The 23,301-nt window shown below is 44.4% G+C and overlaps 1 protein-coding gene across 1 annotated transcript in view; it reads right to left on the bottom strand.

The window, feature by feature from the left end:
• The window catches only part of LOC129701827 (organic cation/carnitine transporter 2-like), a 66,315-nt gene that overhangs the window by 11,495 nt on the left and 31,519 nt on the right, over positions 1–23,301 (bottom strand). Inside the window, exons 4-5 of the mRNA XM_055643297.1 lie at positions 23,122–23,293; positions 12,042–12,168 (exon numbers count right to left, since the gene is read on the bottom strand). Of these exons, the coding sequence (XP_055499272.1) occupies positions 12,042–12,168; positions 23,122–23,293 (299 nt within the window). The remainder of the gene's footprint in view (positions 1–12,041; positions 12,169–23,121; positions 23,294–23,301) is intronic.

The raw sequence follows: 23,301 nt of genomic DNA, 5'->3' as shown, positions 1-23,301 counted from the left end.
AGAGAGATTCTCAACATTTAAAAAAAAAACTAATAACACTGCATCTGCTCAGCGGAGGGGGACTGAGTAAAATGGCCAAAAATCACAGCCGTAATTGGTAGTGTTTTATCTAAAATCAATATACAGTGCAAACAGGAAGTGCATTTACAGTAGTGCCTTTTAACGTCAAGCCAAAGCACCCAAGCCATAATTTGCAGTAAGTAGTGCCTTTCAACTTCAAAGCTCCCAAGCCACCATTTGCAGTAAGTGGTGCCTTTCAACTTCAAGTCAAAGCTCCCAAGCCACCATTTGCAGTAAGTAAGTGCCTTTCAACTTCAAGCCAAAGCACAAGCCACCATTTGCAGTAAGTAGTGCCTTTCAACGTCAAGCCAAAGCAACCAAGCCACCATTTGCAGTAAGTAGTGATTTCAACTTCATGCCACCATTTGCAGTAAGTGGTGTCTTTCAACTTCAAGCCAAAGCACCCAAGCCACCATTTGCAGTAAGTAGTGCCTTTCAACTTCAAGCCAAAGCAACCAAGCCACCATTTGCAGTAATAGTGCCTTTCAACTTCAAACCAAAGCACCCAAGCCACCATTTGCAGTAAGTAGTGCTTTCAACTTCAAGCCAAAACACCCAAGCCACCATTTGCAGTAAGTAGTGTTTTTCAACTTCATGCCACCATTTGCAGTAAGTAGTGCCTTTCAACTTCAAACCAAAGCACCCAAGCCACCATTTGCAGTAAGTAGTGCCTTTCAACTTCAAGCCACAAAGCCACCATTTGCAGTACGTAGTGCCTTTCAACTTCAAGCCACAGCACCCAAGCCATATTTACAGTAAGTAGTGTCTTTCAACTTCAAGCCACACCCAGCCACCATTTGCAGTAAGTGGTGTCTTTCAACTTCAAGCCAAAGCACCCAAGCCACCATTTGCAGTAAGTAGTGCCTTTCAACTTCAAGCCACAATTTGCAGTAAGTAGTGCCTTTCAACTTCAGGCCAATGCACCCAAACCCCCATTTGCAGTAAGTAGTGCCTTTCAACTTCAGGCCAACCCACTATGTGCAACCAGTGCCTTTCAACTTCACCATTTGCAGTAATAGTGCCTTTCAACTTCAAACCAAAGCCCAAGCCACCATTTGCAGTAAGTAGCGCCTTTCAACTTCAACCAAAGCTCCCAAGCCACCATTTGCAGTAAGTAGTGTCTTTCAACTTCATGCCACCATTTGCAGTAAGTAGTGCCTTTCAACTTCAAGCCACAATTTGCAGTAAGTAGTGCCTTTCAACTTCAGGCCAATGTATCCACGCCCCCCCCCCCCCCCCCCATTTGCAGTAGTAGTGCCTTTTAACTTCAAGCGCACCCAAGCCACCATTTGCAGTAAGTAGTGCCTTTTCAAGAAAGCAACCAATCATTTTTTTGCAGTAAGCTTTTCAGAATGCCAATTTGCAGTAAATAACCGGGGGAGGGGAGGGGGGGGGGGGGGGAGGCTTTCTGGAGCGCTAGTATGAATCATTTTAAAACCAGTAAACATTTTTTTGCAAGCTTTAGAACCAATAGACATTTTTTTGCTAGCTTTAGAACCAATAGACATATTTTTTGCAAGCTTTAGAACCTATAGACATTTTTTTGCAAGCTTTAGAACCATAGACATTTTTTGCAAGCTTTAGAACCAATAGACATTTTTTGCAAGCTTTAGAACCAATAGACACTTTTTGCAAGCTTTAGAACCAATAGAGACACTTTTTGCAAGCTTTAGAACCAATAGAGACACTTTTTGCAAGCTTTAGAACCAATAGAGACACGTTTTGCAAGCTTTAGAACCAATAGACATTTTTTGCAAGCTTTAGAACCAATAGACATTTTTTGCAAGCTTTAGAACCAATAGAGACACTTTTTGCAAGTTTTAGAACCAATAGACATTTTTTTTTGCAAGCTTTAGAACCAACAGACAGAACCAACAGACATGTAAAAACATTAATATCTCTGTCATTTTAGGCACAGATGGCCAAAACCGGTCAAGAACAGACTTTTAGTAATATAGATAGATGTTTAGAAGTACAGTATGGAAACAATACCATTGACTCACTGAGTCCAAGGCGACCATTGGGAGCTGCTCCAAGGGACCATTTGCGCGGACCTTTCGCGGCCTGCAGTGGCACAGAATGGTGGAGATTGCCTACAACCTCACTTCACCAGGCCGATCCTGCAACATCGCCAGGGCCCTGGTGAGACCGCACTCGGAGTGTTGGGTGCAATTTTGGTTTCATAATTTAAGGAAGGTACATTATTGCTATTGAGGGAGTCCAGGTTAATTCCCGAGATGGCGGAACTTAGGGCTACAGAGTCAAGGAATATGGGGAAAAAGCAGGAACAAGGTACTGTTTTTGGATGATCAGCTATGATCATATTGAATGGTGGTGCTATCTTGAAGGGCCGAATGGCCGATTCCTGCACCTATTTTTCCATGTTTTTACGACAATGGGCCTTTTATGGCCAGCTTCACTCTGAAAATGGGGCCAAAACCTGGCGACTCTTGCATATTGACTGAATAGACTATTTGTATACACGTTGTACTTAATCTAAGATTGTGTTTATGTTAAGTAATACTTTACTGAACTATAAATACAGTAAATAATTTCACTGTGCCTCAGTACATGTGACAAGAATGAACTATTGAACTAATTCTATCTTATCCCACTTTCTCATTCACTCCCTACACATCAGAAGCAATGTTTACATCAGCCTATTAACATACAAACCCACACTTTGGGAGGAAATTGAGGCATTCGGAGGAAACACGCACAGTCACAGGGAGAATGTGCAAACTCCACACAGGCAGTACCCAAGGTCAGGATTGAACCCGGGTCTCTGGTGCTGTGAGGCAGCGGTTCTACCATCTGGACCACTGTGCCACTCTCAATGCCAAACAATATTAATAGTAAGATTAAACGAGAACTTACCAGTTTGAAGTTTGATCTTTATTTTATAAGGAGTAACGTTGAGGGATTACGTGAAGACCCCGCCAGTACGCATGCGTGTCAATCTTCAAAGCAGCTGTGTGAAATCCCCCCCCCGACATATCTGGGTATCCCCGCAGTAACTGCAGCCGGGATATCCCCGCGGTCCCTATAAAAGGGATAGCCGCGATTTACAAAGTCAGGGGAAGGGGAGGAGGGGGCGGGTATATCCTGCTTCGGAGAGAAGGGGAGGTATATATGAAGCCGCGGGTATTACTGCGGACGGCTCAGTAGGCGACTTACCGCCGTCCGCTCCTCGCATCCCGCAATCTGCGGAGCGTTCTCTAGGTGCCCCCATCACTAATATGAAGCCGCTGGCTCCAATGCCAGCGGCTCGAAGGTGCATCCACCGCTGCCCGCTCCCCGTATTCCATGGTCTCCGGAGCGGTTGTCCACCAATATGAAGCTGCTGGTTCTACCGCCAGCGGCTCAAAGGCGAATCCACCGGCATCCGCTCCCCGTATTCCACGGTCTCCCGAGCGGATGTCCACCAATATGAAGCCACTGGTTCTACTGCCAGTGGTTCAAAGGTGAATTCACCATCGCTCGCTACCCGCAGTCTTCCGAGCGCCTAGGTCCGTGGGCTGGATTCCCCGTGACCGAGGTTCCCTGAAGTTCGTGACTGGCGGTCTCCCCTCCGTCCCGACTTTGCCCCGGACTTTTAGCAGGACCTCTAAGTAGAGGTTCCTGCAAGAAGATTTAAGCCTGAAAAGTTTTTAAAAAACTTACCTCAGGTCTGTTGCTGGCAGGAGAATCACGTACACCCTGCCAGTCGTAACGCAATGCGATAGACGATATGACACGCATGCGTACTGGCGGGGTCTTCACATAGTCACTCACATGACTCCAAAGTAAAATTCTTCTCCATTATCGGAGTGAGGCTAAACGCAAATTGAGGGAACAGCATCTCATAATTCGCTTGGGCAGCTTACAGCCCAGTGGTATGAATTTGATTGCTCGAATTTCAGGTATCGCAGCATTCGCTCTCTCTCTATCCCACCCCCACCCGTATCACTAGCTTCTCGTTTTCACCCAACAAACTGCTAAAATAGCCTGTTTCCTTTTTATTGTTACTTTTTTGCATATCTTTCATTCACTGTTCTTTATCTCTCTACATCATCGCCTATATCTCTCGTTTCCCTTATCCTTAACCAGTCTGAAGAAGGGTCTCGACTGAAACGTCACCCATTTGTTCCCTCCAGAGAAGTTACCCATCCCGCTGAGTTACTACAGTTTTTTGTGACTATCTTCGGTTCCAACCAGCATCTGCCGTTTCTTCCTACACATTCGTTCTTCTGAGATAGGTTTAGATTGATTATTTCCACTTGTACTGAGCTAGAGTAAAAAGTTTTGTTTTGCATGCTATCCAATCAAATCAGATAATACTGCACATAAATACTATCAAGCCAAACTCAAGTACCATAGGTCGAGCAAAGGGAAAGATACAGAGTACAAAATATAGTTCTCAGCATCAGTGCATCAGTTCCAGAGACAAAGTCCAATAGCTTATGGAACAGGTAGAAACAAAATGCTGGAGTAACTCAGCATATCAGGCAGCATCTCTGGAGAGAAGGAATGGGTGACGTTTCGGGACACGAGAGATATAGACAGTGATGTAGAGAAATATAGAACAAATGAATGAAAATATGCAAAAAGGTAACGATGATAAAGGAAACAGGCCATTGTTAGCTGTTTGCTAGGTGAGAACGAGAAGCTGGTGTGATTATATCTCTCATTTCCCTTTCCCCTGACTCCAGTCTGAAGAAAGGTCTTGACACGAAACGTCACCCATTCCTTCGCTCCAGAGATGTCCCGCTGGGTTACTCCAGCATTTTGTGTCTATCTTTGAACTTAAAACAGTGCTTTGTTCAGTGCTTATGTTCAGAAGCCTGATCACAGAGGGAAGAAGTTGTTCTTGAGTCTGGTGGTGCGCGCTTTCAAACATCGGTATCTTCTGCCTGATGGGAGCGTGAGAAGAAAGAATCTCCAAGAATCAAATGGTAGAATATACAAAGATCGGAGTAATTTGTTTCCACTCTTTAAAACCAGAGGTCATAGATTAAAGGCAAGGAGGGAAATATTTAATTTGAACCCGAGGGGTAACCATTTCACACAAAGGGTGATGGGTGCATGGAATGAGCTGCCAGAGCAGGTCGTTGAGGCAGGTACTATCACAACGTTTATGAAACATTTGGACAGCTACATGAATAGGACAGGTTTAGAGTGACAAGGGTCAAACGAAGGCAGGTGGGATCATCGTAGATGGGGCATGTTGGTTGGTGTGGGCAAGTTCATAAGTGATAGGAGCAGAATTAGAACCTTCGGCCCATCAAGTCTACTCCACCATTCAATCATAGCTGATCTTTCTCTCCCTCCTAACCTCATTCTCCTGCCTTCTCTCCATAACCCCTGACACCAATACTAATCATTAATTTATCTAGCTCGTCATTAAAAATATTCATTGACTTGGCCTCCACAGCCTTCTGTGGAAATGAACTCCACTGAATCACCACCCTCTGACTAAAGGAATTCCTCCTCATCTCCTTTCTAAATGTATGTCCTTTTATTCTGAGGCAATGGCCTCTGAACCTAGACTCTCCCACTAGTGGAGACACCCTCTCCCCATCCATTCTATCCATGCCTTTCATTATTCGGTAGTCATCATTTATTGTTGATCTCACAATTTTGCTTGTGGTATAACTCTCTTGTGGCTCATTTACATTCACAATAAGTTCTGAATGGATCCTGATTCTGGTCTCAGGATCAGCTCTGAATTACAAGTGACTTGTACAGTGAGGTTTCAACTACTTCACATTCTGTTGTATTCCGTCTGCATTATACCCAATTACAGTTAATAATGTAATTGCAGAATTAGTATACATATTAATCCAAACCAAACGTTATTTTGCAGCTGTGCTGCGGAATAAATGGTCTGTGTGATTCACTTTGTTTATTCATTAACCTGCACGCTAAACTTGGACTGCAAACAGTGGTTTACAATGTAAGTGGTGTAAAACTTCCAGTTTAATGATGGTATGCCAGGACATAGTTCAAGCTGCGACTGCAACCCCCAATGAAGATTGCTTTTCAGACCACATCACATTATTTCCGATTCTTATGTTCCGCTTGGGCAGCTTACAAAACAACGGTATGAACATTGAGTGTAGGAAGGAACTGCAGATTTAGTTTAGTTTAGTTTGGTTTAGAGATACAGTGCGGAAACAGGCCCTTCAGCCCACCGAGTCCGCCCCTACCAGAGATCCCCACCCACTTACACTATCCTACTCACACTAGGGACAATTTACATTAACACCAAAGCTAATTAACCTCCAAAATTATACGTCCTTGGATTGTGGGAGGAAACCGGAGCTCCTGGGGAAATCCCATGCAGGTCACGGGGAGAACATACAAACTCTATACAGACAGCACCCATAGTGCAGGTGCAGGCTCGAAGGGCCGAATGGCCTACTGCACCTATTTGCTATGTTTCTATGTGGTCAGGATTGAAGCAACTCTGACAGCAACTCTACCGCTGTGCCACCATGACGATTTATACTGAAGATACAGGTGCACAACCCTTTATCCGAAAGCCTTGGGACCAGACACTTGTCGGATTTCGGACATTTTTGGATTTCCGAATGGAAGATTTTTAGCGTAGTTTAGGTAGGTAGCGCGGGCGGCTTGAAAAGTCTGGAGCAGCTGCCTCCTCACCGGAGACCAGGAGAATCATTGCATAAATGTTAGTCAGTTAGTTTGGAGGGATTTTATGTGGTGGTGGTGGTGGAGTAGGGGTGAAGGGGGAAACTTTAATTCTTAGTCCCCTACCTGGTCGGCGACTCGCAACCTCGCGGAGCTGGGGGCTCCGTCCGGCCGCGGGCGGCGCCGGTTGGAGCTCCGACCCCGGCAACTCTACCCCTGGCTGCGCGGCTCCAAATCCAGCGACGCTCCGCGATGTTGTGTGTCGGTGGCCACAGCGCTCCGGAGCTTGCCGCACGGCGACCCGGTAAGGCATTGCCCGCTCCCCGCTGGTATCCCAGCGCTGCGACGCCGCCGACTCCCAACATTCGCGGAGCTGGGGCGTCCGGCCGCGGGCCGCGCTGGATTTGGAGCACCTCGCAGCCAGGGGTAGAGTTGCCGGGGTCGGAGCTACAACCGGCGCCGCCCGCAGCCCCACCGGCCACAGCGCTGCGGAGCTTACTGCACGGCGACCCGGTAAGGCACTGACCGCTCCCCGCCTCTCCGACCAGGTAGGGGACTAAGAATTAAAGTTTACCCCTTCAACCCCCCCTTCACATAAAAGCCCTCCAAACTAACTGACTAACATTTAAGCAATGATTTACAGATGTTTAAGCGTCTCCCGGTCTTCGGGGAGGCAGACGCTACAGTAGTACAGACCTGGGTTGACCGTGGGTCGTTTCGGGTCAAGTTTGGCGCCAAACGCGAGCTTTGGTGCGCAGACGACATCCTGGAAAAAATGGCCGGTTTTCGGAGTTTTTCGGTTTCCGGAACACCGGATAAAAGGTTGTGCACCTGTAGCACAAAATGCTGGAGTAACTCAGCAGGCCAGGTATCATCTTTGGAGAAAAGGAATAGGTGATGTTTTGGGTTGGAACCCTTCTTCAGACTTTTCTCCAGAAATGATGCCGCTCCAGACCCGCTGAGTTACTCCAGCATTTTGTGTCTATCTTTGGTATGCACATTGAATGCTCTAACTTTAGGTAACCAACCTACACATATAATCCCTCTCCTATCATCCCTTTGCCCCTCACTTCCCAATGCCCCACCTGGATGTGCACTCATTTATCCCTTTCCCCCCCCCCATCCCCATCCCCATCCCCTTCCATCTGTATTCCTTCCTCTGGCTTCACTTCGTGCCTCTTCTATCCCTATCTCACACTTGCTGTCTTTTCATCGCCGACCATTGTCCAACCACCTGCCTTTGAATCTCCCAATCCCCTCACCTGTATCCACCTATGACTTGCCAGCCTCCCCACCCCCCCCCCCCCCCCCACACACTCTTTCAACTTTATTCCCGCTGCTCCAATCAACCTAAAGAAGTATCCCGACCGGAATCGCCACCTCAGCCTGTTCTCCAGAGATGCTGCCTGGCCCGCTTAAGTTACTGCAGCACTTTGTGTCCACTTCTGATCCTGACTCAGCTGATAAAAACACTGCTATCATGGGTTATAAGGAGACGAAACATTATCTTTACATGACGTCATGTTGTGAATTTCATCATTTAAAGGAAATTATGTAAGAATTAAATTTTGTTTATTTTAGAGATACTGCGCGGAAATGGGCACTTTGGTCCACAGAGTCCGTGAAGATGAGTGATCCCCGCACACGAACACTATCCTACACACACCAGGGGACAATTTACAATTTGACCTAAGCCAATTAACCTACAAACCTGCACTACTTTGGAGTGTGGGAGGAAACCGGGGATCCTGGGGGAAACCCACGAAGGTCACGGGGAGATCGTACCATCTCCGTACAGACAAGCACCCTTGGTCAGGATCGAACTTACATCTCTGGCACTGTGAGGCAGCAAGGTTATTGAGTTTTGATTTAAAAGGTATGTGGTGTGTGATCCTAACTATGGTATCGGGAGCATGCTGATACCAGTGATAGCTACACAAGCAATGTGTAATCAAATGTACCTAAGCACCAACAAAGGAATCTCTTCATTTAGGTCCATGCTCATTGAACGATCAGGTCAAAGTTGGATAGAGGTGACAAGTCTGTCCATTTTCTCCCACAGCTGTGTCCAGGTCCGCTATATCCCCCCAACACTTTGTCTTCTGCTGTGGAGATTTCCCTCTTCTATGTTCCCTGGGAAGTGGAAGCCATGCCCAGCTGAATCTGTTCTGCATCTTCATAAGTTCATAAGTGATAATAGCAGAATTAGGCCATTCGGCCCATCATGTCTACTCCGCCATTCAATCATGGCTGATTTATCTCTTCCTCCTTGCCCCATTCTCCTGCCTTCTCCCCACAACCCCTGATACCTGTACAAATAGTAAATCAATCTATCCCAGCCTTAAAAATATCCATTGACTTGGCCCCCACAGGCTTATGTGGCAATGAATTGCACAGATTCACCACTCTCTGACTAAAGAAATTCCTCATCATCTTCCTAAAGGAACATCCTTTAATTCTGAGGCTGTGCCCTCTGGTCCTAGACTCTCCCACTGGTGGAAACATCTTCTCCACATCCACTCTATCCAAGCCTTTCACTATTCGCAACTTTGCATCAAATCGCATCTTGCAGCTCCTACATAATTTTGTTCATGTTCTCGCTCTCCAACTGCTCCCATTCACTCATTGACCAAATGACCTTACTTACAGCTTACCCCCATGGTCACCCTGGTTTTCCCCTATCAGAGACATTCCCCCAACCAACCCTCCATCCCACCCCATTCTCCGTGAACCTTAAGCATTTTTGTAGACTTTGTTAAACTGGACTATAAAATGCCTCATAAGCGAATGTTTCCCGTATTGATATTTGCAGCAAAATCCAAAGACCTGAATCAACATTTTAACTCCCCTTCCCATTCCCACACTGACCTTACTGCCCTGGGGATCCTCCGCATGCAAATTGGAGGAACAGTACCTCATATTTCGCTTGGGCAGCTTACAACCCAGCGGTTTGAAAGTAGATTTCTCTAATTACAAGTAACTCCCTGCATATCCTCTTTCCCACCCCCACAAGATTGACGCAAAAAGCTGGAGTAACTCAGCGGGACAGGCTGCATGTCTGGAGAGAAGGAATGGGTGACGTTCTGGGTCGAGACCTTTCTTTAGATCGTTTCGGGTCAAGACCCTTCTTCAACAAAGAAGGGTCTCGACCCGAAACGTCACCTATTCCTTCTCTCCAGAGATGCTGCCTGTCCTGGTGAATACTCCAGCTTTTTGTGTCTTCCTCAGACTCCGTTTTGGAACATCACCCATTCCTTCTCTGCCTGTAAGTCTGCCTGTCCTGGTGACTTACTCCAGCTTTTTGTGTCTATCTTCGGTTTAAACCAGCATCTGCAGTTCCTTCTTACACATTTCCTCCCCGTCAGTTGCCCTACTAGTTCCACTGTTCTTAACCTTGTATCCCTTCATTATCATCTGTTCCCCAGCCAACAATGGGCAACTGTGGGTTCCACCTTTCCTTGGTCATCTATTGCAAGCCCTGATTTGTTCCGACCTTTGCCTTCCTCCAGTTCCCCCCACCCCTACCTTCAGTCTGAAGAAGGGTATCGACCCAAAACGTCACCCATCCTTTTTCTCCAGAGACGCTACCTGACCCACTGAGTTACTCCAACACTTGTTTAAGAAAGAACTGCAGATGCTGGTAAAATCGAAGGTATACACAAAATGCTGGAGTAACTCAGCGGGTGAGGCAGCATCTATGGAGAGAAAGAATTGCCGACCCTTCGCTGCATAGATGCTGCCTGACCCGCTGAATTACCCAAGCATTTCGTATCTTACTCCAACACTTTGCGTCTATCTTCGATCTGAATAAATCTCCGTTCTTCTCGTGAGCCATCTAATTAACAAGTCAAGCGTGTTTTATTGTCATGTGTCCCAGATAGAACACTGAAATTCTTACGTGCAGCTACTGGTATGTAACTGTGTATCTGCCACTAACACCCAGCTTGTTTCGAACCAACTCCACAAAATAAAACTACAAGTTAAGATTAAGTTTGGGTTAAAGTTAAATGTTTAGAGCAAAACTTAACCAGATTTTAGAAATTGATTGACCCTTAATATTCACTCAGTCACCAAATACCATAACAAGATCCTTTACAGTTTGCATATCAGCCCAACATCAGTGTCGATGATGCCCTTATTTACATGCTGCAGAGGGCGTACACACATCTGGACATCCCTGATGCATCTGTAAGAATTACATTCTTTGACTTCTCTAGCGCTTTTAACACAATTCAGCCTCGACTGCTAGGGGAGAAGATGGAGAAGATGAAGGTGGATCCATTAATGGTACTGTGGTGTTTGGATTACCTTTTCCTCAGACCACAGTATGTGCGCCTACAGAACAATGTCTCAAGCACCATCATGAGCAGCACAGGGGCTCCACAAGGAACTGTGCTGGCTCCATTCCTGTTTACCATCTACACAGCGGATTGTCAATATAACACCAACAGCTGCTTTTTGCAGAAATTTTCAGATGACACAGCTGTTGTATCATCAAAGGGGGCAATGAGGAGGAGTATAGAGACACAATTAACAACTTTGTGGAGTGGAGTGCACACAATAATCTCCATCTCAACACCAAAAAAACGAAGGAGATAGTTGTGGATTTCAGGAGGGGGAGGAGGAGGATTCAACCAACACCAATCACCATCAGGGGCACTGAGGTGGAGGTGGTCGCCAACCACAGGTACCTTGGTGTGCAGCTTGACAGTGAGCTGGACTGGAAGAGTCATATGGAGGCGGTGTACAGGAAGGGACAAAGTAGACTGTATTTTTTTAAGGAGGCTAAAGTCATTTAATATCTGTCAACCCCTACTGTGCAGTGTCTACCATTCAGTGGTGGCCAGTGCTCTGTTTTTTGCTGTGGCCTGTTGGGGAGAAGGCGCCCGAATAGCGGACAAAAACAGACTGGATAAGCTGATCAGGAAGGCCGGCTCAGTGGTTGGGGCAGAGCAACTAACGGTCAAGCAGGTGGCAGAGGCCAGAACTCTGAAAAAACTAGGCTCAATAATGACCAACCCCACTCACCCACTCCACGCCCTGAAGGTGATCAAGTGCAGCATCTTCAGTCAGAGACTGAGTGCACCAATGTGCAAAACGGAGAGACATAGGAAGTCTTGTATACCAGCTGCTATAAGGTTTTATAATGCACAAAATGTTTAACTTATTATGTATTGAAGATATCTGTTGAAATGTGTGGTGTTATGTCTGTCTTGAAGCTGTTGTGGCACTGTAATTTCCTGTAAAGGATTATTAAAGGTTATTCATTCATTCATTCATTCAAGTAAACAGGCATTAATGTACTCAATGACCAAATAGAAAATTAAAGCAATATTATGTATCGATACCTCAAGATCATTGAAGAGTACAGGTGGAGGAGTGATGCCATTTTTCCTTGCAATGTGTTGGATTATTGCTTCAGCCTCCTGTATCCGTCCTTTGTGCAAAAGCCAGCGTGGGGATTCAGGCACAAACCTAAAAGCAACAGAAAATGATCATGTTTTTACGAAGAGGAGATGATAGATCAGCTAAGATTGAATGGTGGCATAGAATTAGTGGGTCAAATGGCCTAATTCTGCTCCTATCACTTATGAAGTATGGTGCACAATGGTAGAGTTGCTGCTTTGTAGTGCCGGAGACCCAGGTTCGATCCTGTCTACAGGTGCTGTCCGTACGGATTTTGTACATTCTCCCTGTGACCACGTGGATTTTCTCCGGGTGCTTCGGTTTCCTCCCACACTCGAAGGACGTAGAGGTTTGTAGGTTAATTGGCTTCAGCAAAATTGTAAATTGTCCCTTGAGTGTAGGATAGTGCTAGTGTACGGGGTGATCACTGGTCGGCGTGGACTCGGTGGGCCGAAGAGCCTGTTTCTGCACTGTTTCTCTAAACTAAACTAAACTAAACATAAGCACGCCAATCAGATAACGTATGAACACTGAGTTATTATCACATAGGCCAGGGATTTGAAAAAGGCATTTTGTTTTGAAAGTTCTGGAGCCAAGTTGTGAACTTTTGCTCGACGTTGCTCAAAATTTAAATCGTTATTTGTTCATGTGCAACTGGTAAGAAACTGTCAACGTATGTGGAAGTATAACTGTGTCCTTGATTGAGGCAAGAACCAAAGATTTCTGCACTTTCAGAAGAAAATATGAAAGGAGAAATATGTTAGTCTTTGGCCGGCACAGTGGTGCAGCATCAGAGTTGCTGCCTTACGGCGCCAGAGAACTGGGTTCCATCTTGACCATGGATGCTGTATGTACGGAGTTTATACATTCTTCCGCGTGGGTTTTCTCCAAGATCTTTGTTTTCTGAGGTTTGTAGGCTAATTGGCTTGGTGTAAATGTAAATTGTCCCCAGTGTGTGTGGGATAGTGTTAGTGTGCGGGGATCGCTGGTCGGCACGGACCTGGTGGGCAAAAGGGCCTGTTTCCGCACTATATCTATGAAGTAAAGTAAACTAAATGGCTACAATTCAAGCAAGATAATACTTGTGGCTGACTCTGGTCTCATGTGACAGAAAGAAATTAGCAGATTGTAAAGTATTTACTTTCCTCTTCCATGGCCCTGAGGACTGAAAGTCTGTTTCCTGTCTCATTATTGCACGAGATGAGATGAGCTAACTCAGCAGAGACCAGTGGTTGACATTTCAGTGGGTGTTTTATTGCAAGAAACAATCGATGTGTACATGTGTACATAAATATTATATAAATATAGTATAGTTGATATATATATGTGTGTGTGTGTACTATCTATCTATCTATCTATCTATCTATATATCTATCTATCTATCTATCTATCTATCTATCTATCTATCTATATATATAAAACTCAAATCCGTCCGTCCGCCTGCAGTACGGATCCCTTCCTGCCTTTCGATTCGTGCCCGATACTCGCAGATGTCCAATCGGAATGGCCGATGCTCGCAGATGTCCAATCGGAATGGATTCATTTGCATGTACGGCTGCCGGCTGCATTTCTTCCTTTGATTCATTGCCACGCCCAATCCAGACGCTCAATCTCCGAGATATTTTCCATTTCGGTAGAGATTTTGCTTTTCTTTCTAAGTATCCGCTCCTCATTTAATTTTGTCGTGTTGAAGTACATGTTTTTAATCAAATCCTTCTTCCCCCCCCCCCCCACCCACCCCCATGTATTTCAAAAATAAACAGGCTTCTCCATTTACATGTCAGCTTCCAACACACTTCGAAACAAAGTTGCAAGAGAGGAACACTGAACTTTTCACTGCCGCAGCAGGCAGGGGAGGGCTGTAATCTTACATTTGGGAACGGGCTCAGTTCCAATGGAGGAGACGGGTGCATGGTGGAATATTGGGTTGGGGGATCACACCATTGGGGGAGCAGACCCAACGGGTCTGCGCTTGGTCTAGTATATATATAAAGTTTATTTATATGAACTTTTTCACATTTATTATCTAATATAATAATGTATACATACCACACACACACATATATGTTCACATACATATTTGTATATGTCCAAATACGTGTATACATATAGATACATATACATAAAACAAACAAAAAACAGTGCATGAAGACAAAACCACCAGCAATATTCAAAACATCTGATTTATTTTTGTGGTTATCATGTGGTCAATTACAAAATTCATATTTGCAAAGAGAACAAAAAGTAAGCGATATGTAATGGATCTTGTTAGGCCCAAGGTATTCAGACCTCTCATCGCAAATACATTTCACAAGAACTTGGGCTCATTTCCTCAAAAGACCAATTATAATAAGTAGAGACACAAGGAACTGCAGATGCTGGTTTACAAAAAAAAAAGCAACGTTTTAGTTTAATTTTGGAGACACAACATGGAACCAGGCCCTTTAGCCCACTGTGTCCACGCCGACCAGCGATCACCCGTACACTAGGTCTGTCCAACAAACTAGGGACTATTTACAATTTTTACGGAAGCCAATAAACCTACAAACCAGCACGTCTTTGTAATATAGGAGGAAAGCGGAGCACCCAGAGAAGACTCATATGGTCACAGGGAGAACGTACAAACTCACTACAGACAGAACCCATGGTTAGGATTGAACCTTGGTCTCTGGTGCAGCAAGACAGCAACTCTGCCACTGCACCACTGTGCGCCCTTGGAGCTGTTGACATTTCAGGTCTGACAGATGAAGGGTCCCGATCGAAAACATTACCCATCCACGTCCTCCAGAGATGATGCCTGACGCGCTGAGTTACTCCAGCACTCTGTGTTTTCTTTAGTTGATTAATCGATCTCGTTCTGGCTTAGATTTTAATTATTCATTTTTCATGATTTGGAAATTGAAGCAAAGCAAACATTTATCGCTCTTCCCTGATTGACCCTCGGAAGGTTGTTGTGAGGTGGCACGTTTTGCTGTAGGTGTCTCACAGTGTTGTTGAGAAAGATGTTCCAGGATTTAAACAGCAACAATGAAGATTTGACAATACATTTTCAAATCAGGCCTGGTGTTGGACTTGGAGGGCAGCTTTTAAAACACATGTCATAAACCCTTTTTGCTTCTTGTAATAAAAAGGAATTGCAGGTGCTGGTTTATACCTGGCATAGACACAAAAAGCTGGAATAACTCAGCAGGTCAGGCAACATCCCTGGAGAAAATGGATAGGTGACATTTTGGGGTGGGACCTTCTTTAGGCTTCTTGGTTATTGAGGTTGTGGTTTACTATTGGAGAGGTGTAAATATGGAGAAGATGTTTCCACTAGTGGGGAAATCCAGGACCAGAGGTCACAGCCTCCGAATTAAAGGACACTCTTTTAGGAAGGAATTTCTTTAGTCATAGGGTGTTGAATCTGTGGAATTAATTGCCATAGAAGGCTGTGGAGACCAAGTCAATGGATGTTTTTAAGGCCGAGATAGATAGATTCTTGATTAGTACGGATGGCAGGAGTTATGGGAAGAAGGCAGGAGAATGGGGTTAGGAGGGGGAGATGGATCTGTCCTGATTGATTGGCGGATTTGATTTGATGGGCCGAATGGCCTAATTCTGCTCCTATCACTTATGAACATGAGCTTGTGATCCAACAACTTCAGTTCTGTTTTAACAGCGAGTGCCAGTTAATGTGAGGTCTGACCAATGGGAATTTTGTCTTCTAAAATCCACGGCAAACTTCCTTTCCTGAGCTCTTATAACTAGCTCATTCTAAGCTCCCCCCCAGTCTAGTTTCAGTCAATAAAATACTGAATCAAGCACTTGAATAACAAAACTTTATTTTGGATAACGCAACACAAATTCCCCTATACTATACCTAACCACCGCGGGTTTGATCCTTGTATCTGATTGCCCAAACCCTTCTAGCCTCGTGCAAGCAGAGACATTCCAAAAGGTCACGCAGTCCCAAGCGTTCTTCCAGCAGATCGACATCGGACCTCGTGGGAGCTACATTTTATAGGTCCCCGAACCTTGAGGGGCCGAACCACATGGTGGTGGTCTCTATACAGTCCAATAACACATATCGATTGACACAGTACATGATAGACAGTTCCCTAACCCAATAACACAGTAACTAATACATCGTATCTGGCAAGGCTTCGAGATGGAAGTTAACACAGATGAATTATGCAACAGGTTACACAGAAAAGCTGGAGAAACTCAGCGGGTGCAGCAGCATCTATGGAGCGAAGGAAATAGGCAACGTTTCGGGCCGAAACCCTTCTTCAGACTGATCGGGGGTGGGGGTGGGTGGGGACAAGAAAGGGAAAAGGAGGAGTAGCCAGAAGGCTGGAGGGTGGGAGGAGACAGCAGGGGAGCTGAGGAAGGGGAGGAGACAGCAAGGACTAACAGAATTGGGAGAATTCGATGTTCATGCCCCGGGGGTGTAGGGTCCCCAAACGGAATATGAGGTGCTGTTCATGTGCCCTGGGATTCTGACAACCCAGACAAAGCTTATCATTTCAACCAATCAACAACTATCCAAATAAGGTTTTGCAACATTATTTACACTATGTATATCTGGTTTGCATTGACACAGCTCCATGCATTTCACACCTTATTGTAAGACACTGCAGAACTCCCATTCTTTCTCTGCAGCTCTTATCTAGGTCACAGACAAACTGGCACCATTCAGCAGCTTGTCTCAGTTCTGCAAAGGCACATTTAACTTGACCAAAATGGTCTAACAGCACACAAGCCTTTACTCAATTTTATTACCATGGCTGCTCCAATTTAGCCAGGATTAACACTCTTTACTGATAATTGACAATAACATACAAAACTTTCACTTTTGTTACCTGCGTACAATCTTAACAGCAGTTAAGCATTTAGATTAGGTTAGTTTATTATTGTTACATATACCGAGGTACAGTATAAAGCTTTTTTGTTACATGTTATTCAGTCAGTGGAAAGGCTATACGTAATTATATGTCAGCAAGTGGCGCTGAACAATAGCTGCTGCTGCCAACGGTCTGTCTCATCTTGTTCTTCTTTGCTGTTTTCAGTCTGTTGTTAAATGTATGTTTTCGTGTACCTTGCATTTTGTATTATGTGGGGGATGCCGGGGGCGTGGCGGGGGTGGATGCAGGAAACTTTTTTGATCTCTTTCCTCGACGGAGAAGGGACTTTTTTCGTATTGTATCTTCATCCGCACTGCGGCCTAACGTCGTGGAGCTGGCGGCCTCTTGCTGGGGATTGACCTCGGGAGCTCCAACTACGAGAGCCTGTGGACATAGTATCGCGGAGCTGGCGGTCCCTTGGTTAGGGATCGAATTCGAGACCTCCAAGCCGCAGGGTTAGGGTTAGCCGCAGGAGTTCCGATCGCCCCGGCGTGGGAGCTTAGTTCACCGGCTGTAGAGTCTTCGATCGCCCCGACTGCGGATGGTTTGACTGCCCCGACCACGGGAGAAAAAGGAGGAATGTAGATAAGACTTTATTGCCTTCCATCACAATGGGGAATGTGGTGGAGTCGCTGTGGTGGATGTTTATGGTAATTTTTATGTAGTTGTGTGTCTTGTTGCTTTTTTTTGGTATGACTGTATGGCAAAATCAAATTCTTTGTATGTTGCAAAACATACTTGGCTAATAAATTAATTGCGATTACATTCAAGTCATCCACAGTGTACAAATATAGGACAAAGGGAACAAGTGCAAGATAAAGTCCAGACTCTGTGGGACGATGTGCCTGTTTCCATGCTGCATGTCTGAAACTCAAACTAGAACTTCCTTGTCAACTTCAATCTGCATACTGAACCTTGATAATTGTACCTGGCCAATTCTTCCCCTTTTTCTTTTCTTTTCTAGGCCTTTCTCAGAACCTCGACATCATAACTTCTAATCATAAGGTCAAGTGACAGGAGTTGAATAAGGCCATTCTGCCCATCGTCTACTCTGGCATTTGATCATAGCTGATCCATCTCCCCATCCTAATGCATTTCTCCTGCATTCTCCCCATAAACCCTGACACCCATACTAATCAAGAATCTATCTATCTCTGCTTTAAAAAGATCAATTGGCCTCCACAGCCTTTTGTGGCAAAGAATTCCACAGATTCACCACCCTCTGACTAAAGAAATTATTTCCCATCGTCCTATAGGAACTGCCTTTAATTCTGATTCTTTGACCTCTGGACTCTCCTATCTTCCTAGACTCTCCCATCAATGGAAACATCCTCTCCACACCCATAAGCCTTTCACTATTTCGGACGTTTCAATCAGGTCTCCCTTCATCCTTTTAAGTACAGGCCCAGTGCCGTCAAACGCTCATCATATGATAACCCACTCATTCCTTCCCCAATCTAATCTACTTTCATTACTCTAAGCGCAAATCAAAAATCCTCAAAGTCCCCATCTCCTTCACCCTTTATCATTATTTGCTGCACTTTGTCATGTATCAATACCTGAATTTTTGTCACAAGTTTCAATGTCAAATGTCAAATTGGGTTTGAAATTGGCGCCAGCATGATGGCGATTCTTTGTGTACTGTCTCGGTGAAATCTACTATCCTCACACTACAATCGCTACACTTTTGTCCTTATCTATGATTGTGCTTATCTATAGTGTGACTTTACCCAGATTGTATAAAAACAAAACATTTCATTGTACCTACGTCCATGTGACAATAAGGTGTCATTAAAGGAAGAGTCAAGTCAGGAGTGTTTTATTGTCAAATGTCCCAAATGGAACAATGAAATTCTTACTTGCAGCAGCACAACAGAATATTCAAACAAAGTATTCTGTAAACAAAACAATAAATGAGAAAAAAAGTTCAGTGTGTGTATATATACACACACACACACACAAACACACGCGCGCACGCACGCACACACAACCACACACATGTGTATATATATATATATAAACACACACACACATGTACACATGAAAAATAAAAAAAGAGTGCAAAATTGAATCATTGAAATATGCAATATTCTCTGACACTCTAATTTGCCAAAGAATTGGTCTTACTGTCAGTGTCATTTAGACAGAAATGTTCTGAAATGGTATTTTAATATAAAATAATTAATTTCCACGAATTTCCAGCAAAACAGTACTCACATTCAAGGCATTCTGAGAAAAGGCCTATGTTCATTTCCTCAGAAAAGCTTTTACGAAATTCATACTGTCTGACCTTCATGATTTTATTACATTGTGAATGTTCCATAATTAGATTTTCAGTCATTATTGCCGGTCCCAAACATTCGCAAACAAGTTATTTGTGGAGAAAACAGTACTGGGAGATGAATTAAGAAACCACAGACCAATTATCCAAACATCAGCAATCCATAATGCCTTACAAAGCATTATTTGTGTTTATCGAAAGATCAAAGAGGCCTTAAGAAGCAATTTGATGGCTTGGCAGCAGTAGTCATGATCAACACTGCAATTTTCTAACTAGTCTTTTGAGAGACATTTTCATAAAAGCAAAACATTCAAATGCTAAGGAATTCACATTGAAGTGAAACTGACAAAATGCACTAAACGGTATCATATATACACTGTAAGTGGCTCGAGTGTAATCATGTATTGTCTTTCCGCTGACTGGATTGCACGCAACAATAAGCTTTTCACTGTACCTCGATACACGTGACAATAAACTCAACCGTACGAAGCTATTAGTGTGATTTTGTTAATAGAGTCATGCAGCATGGAAAGAGATCCTTCAGCCCAACTTGCCCATGCAGACCAGCATGCCCCACCTACACTAGTCTTACCTGTCTGTGTTTGGCCCATATCCCTCAAAACATTAAAACCATAAAAACTTTTATATTTCCTCAAATATATTTATTGAATTATAGCAAATGCACCTCAAAATATGACCACTTCCTATCTTCTCTTTTCCCCGCCCAACATTAGTAGTTCAGGATTCCACTTAAGCCATGAAAGCCAATTAAAAAAACACGTTCTTCTTTATGGGAAAGAGTTCCAGAGCAAGTGTGTTGTAACTGGGTCTGTGCAGTCCGAAGTGAACTCAAATTGAACCATGCCAAAAAACTACCCTGTATACAATGTTTTTTAATAAGCAATATCCAGTTGCACCTAGCAACAACTGTGAAATTGAAATTCTGAATATAATCACATTATGGTAAATTCAATGCAGTTAATATTTACCACGTTATATTACATCTTGTTCAATTTGCAGTTTTCACTTGCTCCATTTTATAAATCTTACAATTTGCTGATCTCTTCTGTACATTATCTAATCCTAGCATGTTAACTGTGTTTTTCATGCCCCGATTCCTATTGCTCATAAAGGATATCACATTGTAAGATTTTAGCTATAATGGGTTTAGCCCTTTCACTAAATCCATTGTCTGAGTCTAGGTGCCTGTGATGTTGCTGCAAGCAAGGTTTTCATTATACCTGTACCTCACTACACTTGTGCAGACCTCAATAAAGTTGACTTGACACTATAGACATAGGGATTGCACTTTGAGTTGTCGATTGCAAGGGGAAAGTATACAGTTAATGGCAAGACCCTCAACAGCATTGATGTACAGAAGGATCTTGGCTTCCAAGTCCATAACCCCCTGAGGCAATATGTATATTGAGTAGTAAAGAGGATGTGCAGTATGCTTATAGTATTGTATTGTATTGTATATCTTTATTGTCATTTCCTGAGTATTTGCATACCCAGAGGAAACAAAAAAACGTTGCTCAACCAGTGTCCATTCAGTGTACATGAAAAAATAAATAGAAATAAAAATAAAAAATACATGTCATGAACAAATTTAACACTCTACTAAACATTCAACAGCCGTTCCGACCGGCAGGGCACAACAGTGGCTCTCCTGCATGTGGGGGTTTGTGGGATCTTGGCAGGGGGCATCCATTTAACAGTCTTATAGCCTGTGGGAAGAAGCTTTGGAGCTATCTTCAGTTTTTGCAGCATCTGCTGTTCCTCTCCCAGATACAGGATGGATGTCATGCGGGGTGGTAAGGGTCTTATGATGGAGATGGCTCTGTTGATACATCTCTTCCTGTATATGGCAAGGGAGTGGAAAAGAGCCAGGAAGTCTTCACTGTCCAGTGCAGTTCGTACTTTGCAGCTCCCGAACCAGGAAGTGATGCTTGTCAGTGTGCTCTCGACAGTCCCCCTACAGGAGATGTAGGTGTGTGGTGGGGAGGCCTGCTTTACGTAGTCTTCGGAGAGGGTGAAGTCGCTGCTGGGCTCTCTTGACCAGAGCTGTGGTGTTGGCCGTGGACGTCAGGTCATCAGACAGATGTAGTCCTAAGAACTTCATGCTGCTGACCCTTTCCACATCAGCTCCATCGATGTGCAGAGGATGTGCACTTATAGCCACAAAGTGCTGTAGGAAGTCAGCAAGACAGGCAGCATCTCTGGAGAGCAGGAATGGGGATGTTTTGGGTCGAGACCCTTCTTCAGACTGAGGGACTTTGTGTCTATCTTCAGTTTAAACCAGCATCTGCAGTTCCTTCCTGCACATGCATTGCGGTGCGCTTATCTTCATCAGTCGGGGCATTGAGTATAAGAGCTAGGAAGTCATGTTGCAGCTTTGTAGGGCTTTGTGCAGACTTTACAGGAGATGAGCAGGGCATGTTGTTTAGACAGAGTGGTAGGAGTCTGGAATGTTCTGACAGGGGTGGTGGTGGATCAAATACAGCTAATTCTGAGCTAATTCTGCTACTACAGAATGTGAATGTGGATAATATGTACAATCCATGCCGCACCTACTAAGATGTTCACATCTTGGTGAACAACGCTGCCTGGATCTAGCGGTGGCAAAGGAGAAGGCTGTCCAATGTGCAAGAGCCTGGCCGAACATTTGAAACATAGATGATGGACATGAAAGAAGAAGAAAGTCTCCTCTTGTAAATCCTGGCCAAAACAGAGCTAAAATAAAGCAAAGGATTTATGCATCTACAGGGCCTGTTAGCCTTTTTCTGCAAGAAGCCTCAAGCTGCAAGCTGGTGCCAGGAAGTCTAGGTCCCAGATCAATACATCAGATAAGGTGTGGTCCAGATGTCCTCGCAATTGATAATATGTATGAGGACTTTGCAGAGAAACTCTAAGGTGTTGTAGATGCATGGGTTTGATTGGATTACTGCAGAGGGATTGTAAATAATGTTGATAATGTTGCAAGACAGTTACCCTGCTGTTTGGTGATTGGCCGAAGTGTGAAGCCCTGGCTGAATTGTTTGTACTGCCAGGATAAAGGTTGCATTATTCAGTTAGCTGACTTCCTTCCAGAAGCCTCTGGAGAAACATTGTATATGGGACTCTTTGTAATTGGGTTGGGGGACTGTCAATAATACTTCAATGTAATCAATATGTGTAATTGGCTTGTGAGGGGAGCCACCCCTATGTAGTTTGGCCCCTCATGGTTCATTGGCCTATAAAAGGTAACCCCGACTTGGATCATTGTCAATCTTCTGGAAGGACGCTTGGGACTGCGTGACCTTTTGGTAGTGTCTGCTTGCACGAGGCTGAAGGGCTTGATCAGGCAGAGACAAGGAGCGAACCCACGTTGGCTTCGTTATTGTATAGGGGGATTTGTTGTTCGTTCAAAAATAAAATTTAGTTGGTCCAGTGCTTGACTCAGTGGTTTTACTGAACTAGCCTAAGGGGGGGTAAGCTTTAGCAGCATATTTACACTCTCAGCCTTCCATCCAAGTCTGTCCAACCTTTCATAGTCATACAGTGTGGAAACAGGCCCTTTGGCCTAACTTGCCCACACTGACCAACATGTCCCATCTACACTAATCCCACTTGGCTGCATTTGGCCAATATCCCTCTAAACGTGTCCCATCCATGTATCCATCTGATTGTTTCTTAAACTTTGCGATAGCACCTGCCGCAACTACCTCCTCCGGCAGCTCGTTCCATACTCTCACAACCTTAGCGTGAAAAAGGCACCCCTCAGATTCCTATAAAATGTTTCCACCTTCCCCTTTCCCCCTTGAACATTGGCGTCCATAAAAGTGTTTTGATATGTTAAGGTTAATTCCTACATACCACCACAGAGGAATGTAGAGCAGGCCTGGAAGAGACAGGATAAAAAGCAGCATCCTCCAGCTTCGTATAAAGTATGCAATGAAAGGCAGGAACATATAGCCGATTGCATAAGAAATGCAAAGTCCTAGTGTAGAGTAGACAACCCGGATTGATTTCCCAAGGACCTCAGATCCTGTAAGG

The sequence above is a fragment of the Leucoraja erinacea genome, chromosome 11, assembly GCF_028641065.1.
Source record: "Leucoraja erinacea ecotype New England chromosome 11, Leri_hhj_1, whole genome shotgun sequence".
Taxonomy (NCBI): domain Eukaryota; kingdom Metazoa; phylum Chordata; class Chondrichthyes; order Rajiformes; family Rajidae; genus Leucoraja; species Leucoraja erinaceus.
The sequence above is the reverse complement of the archived record's forward strand: the minus strand, read 5'-3'. Positions and strand labels throughout refer to the sequence as shown.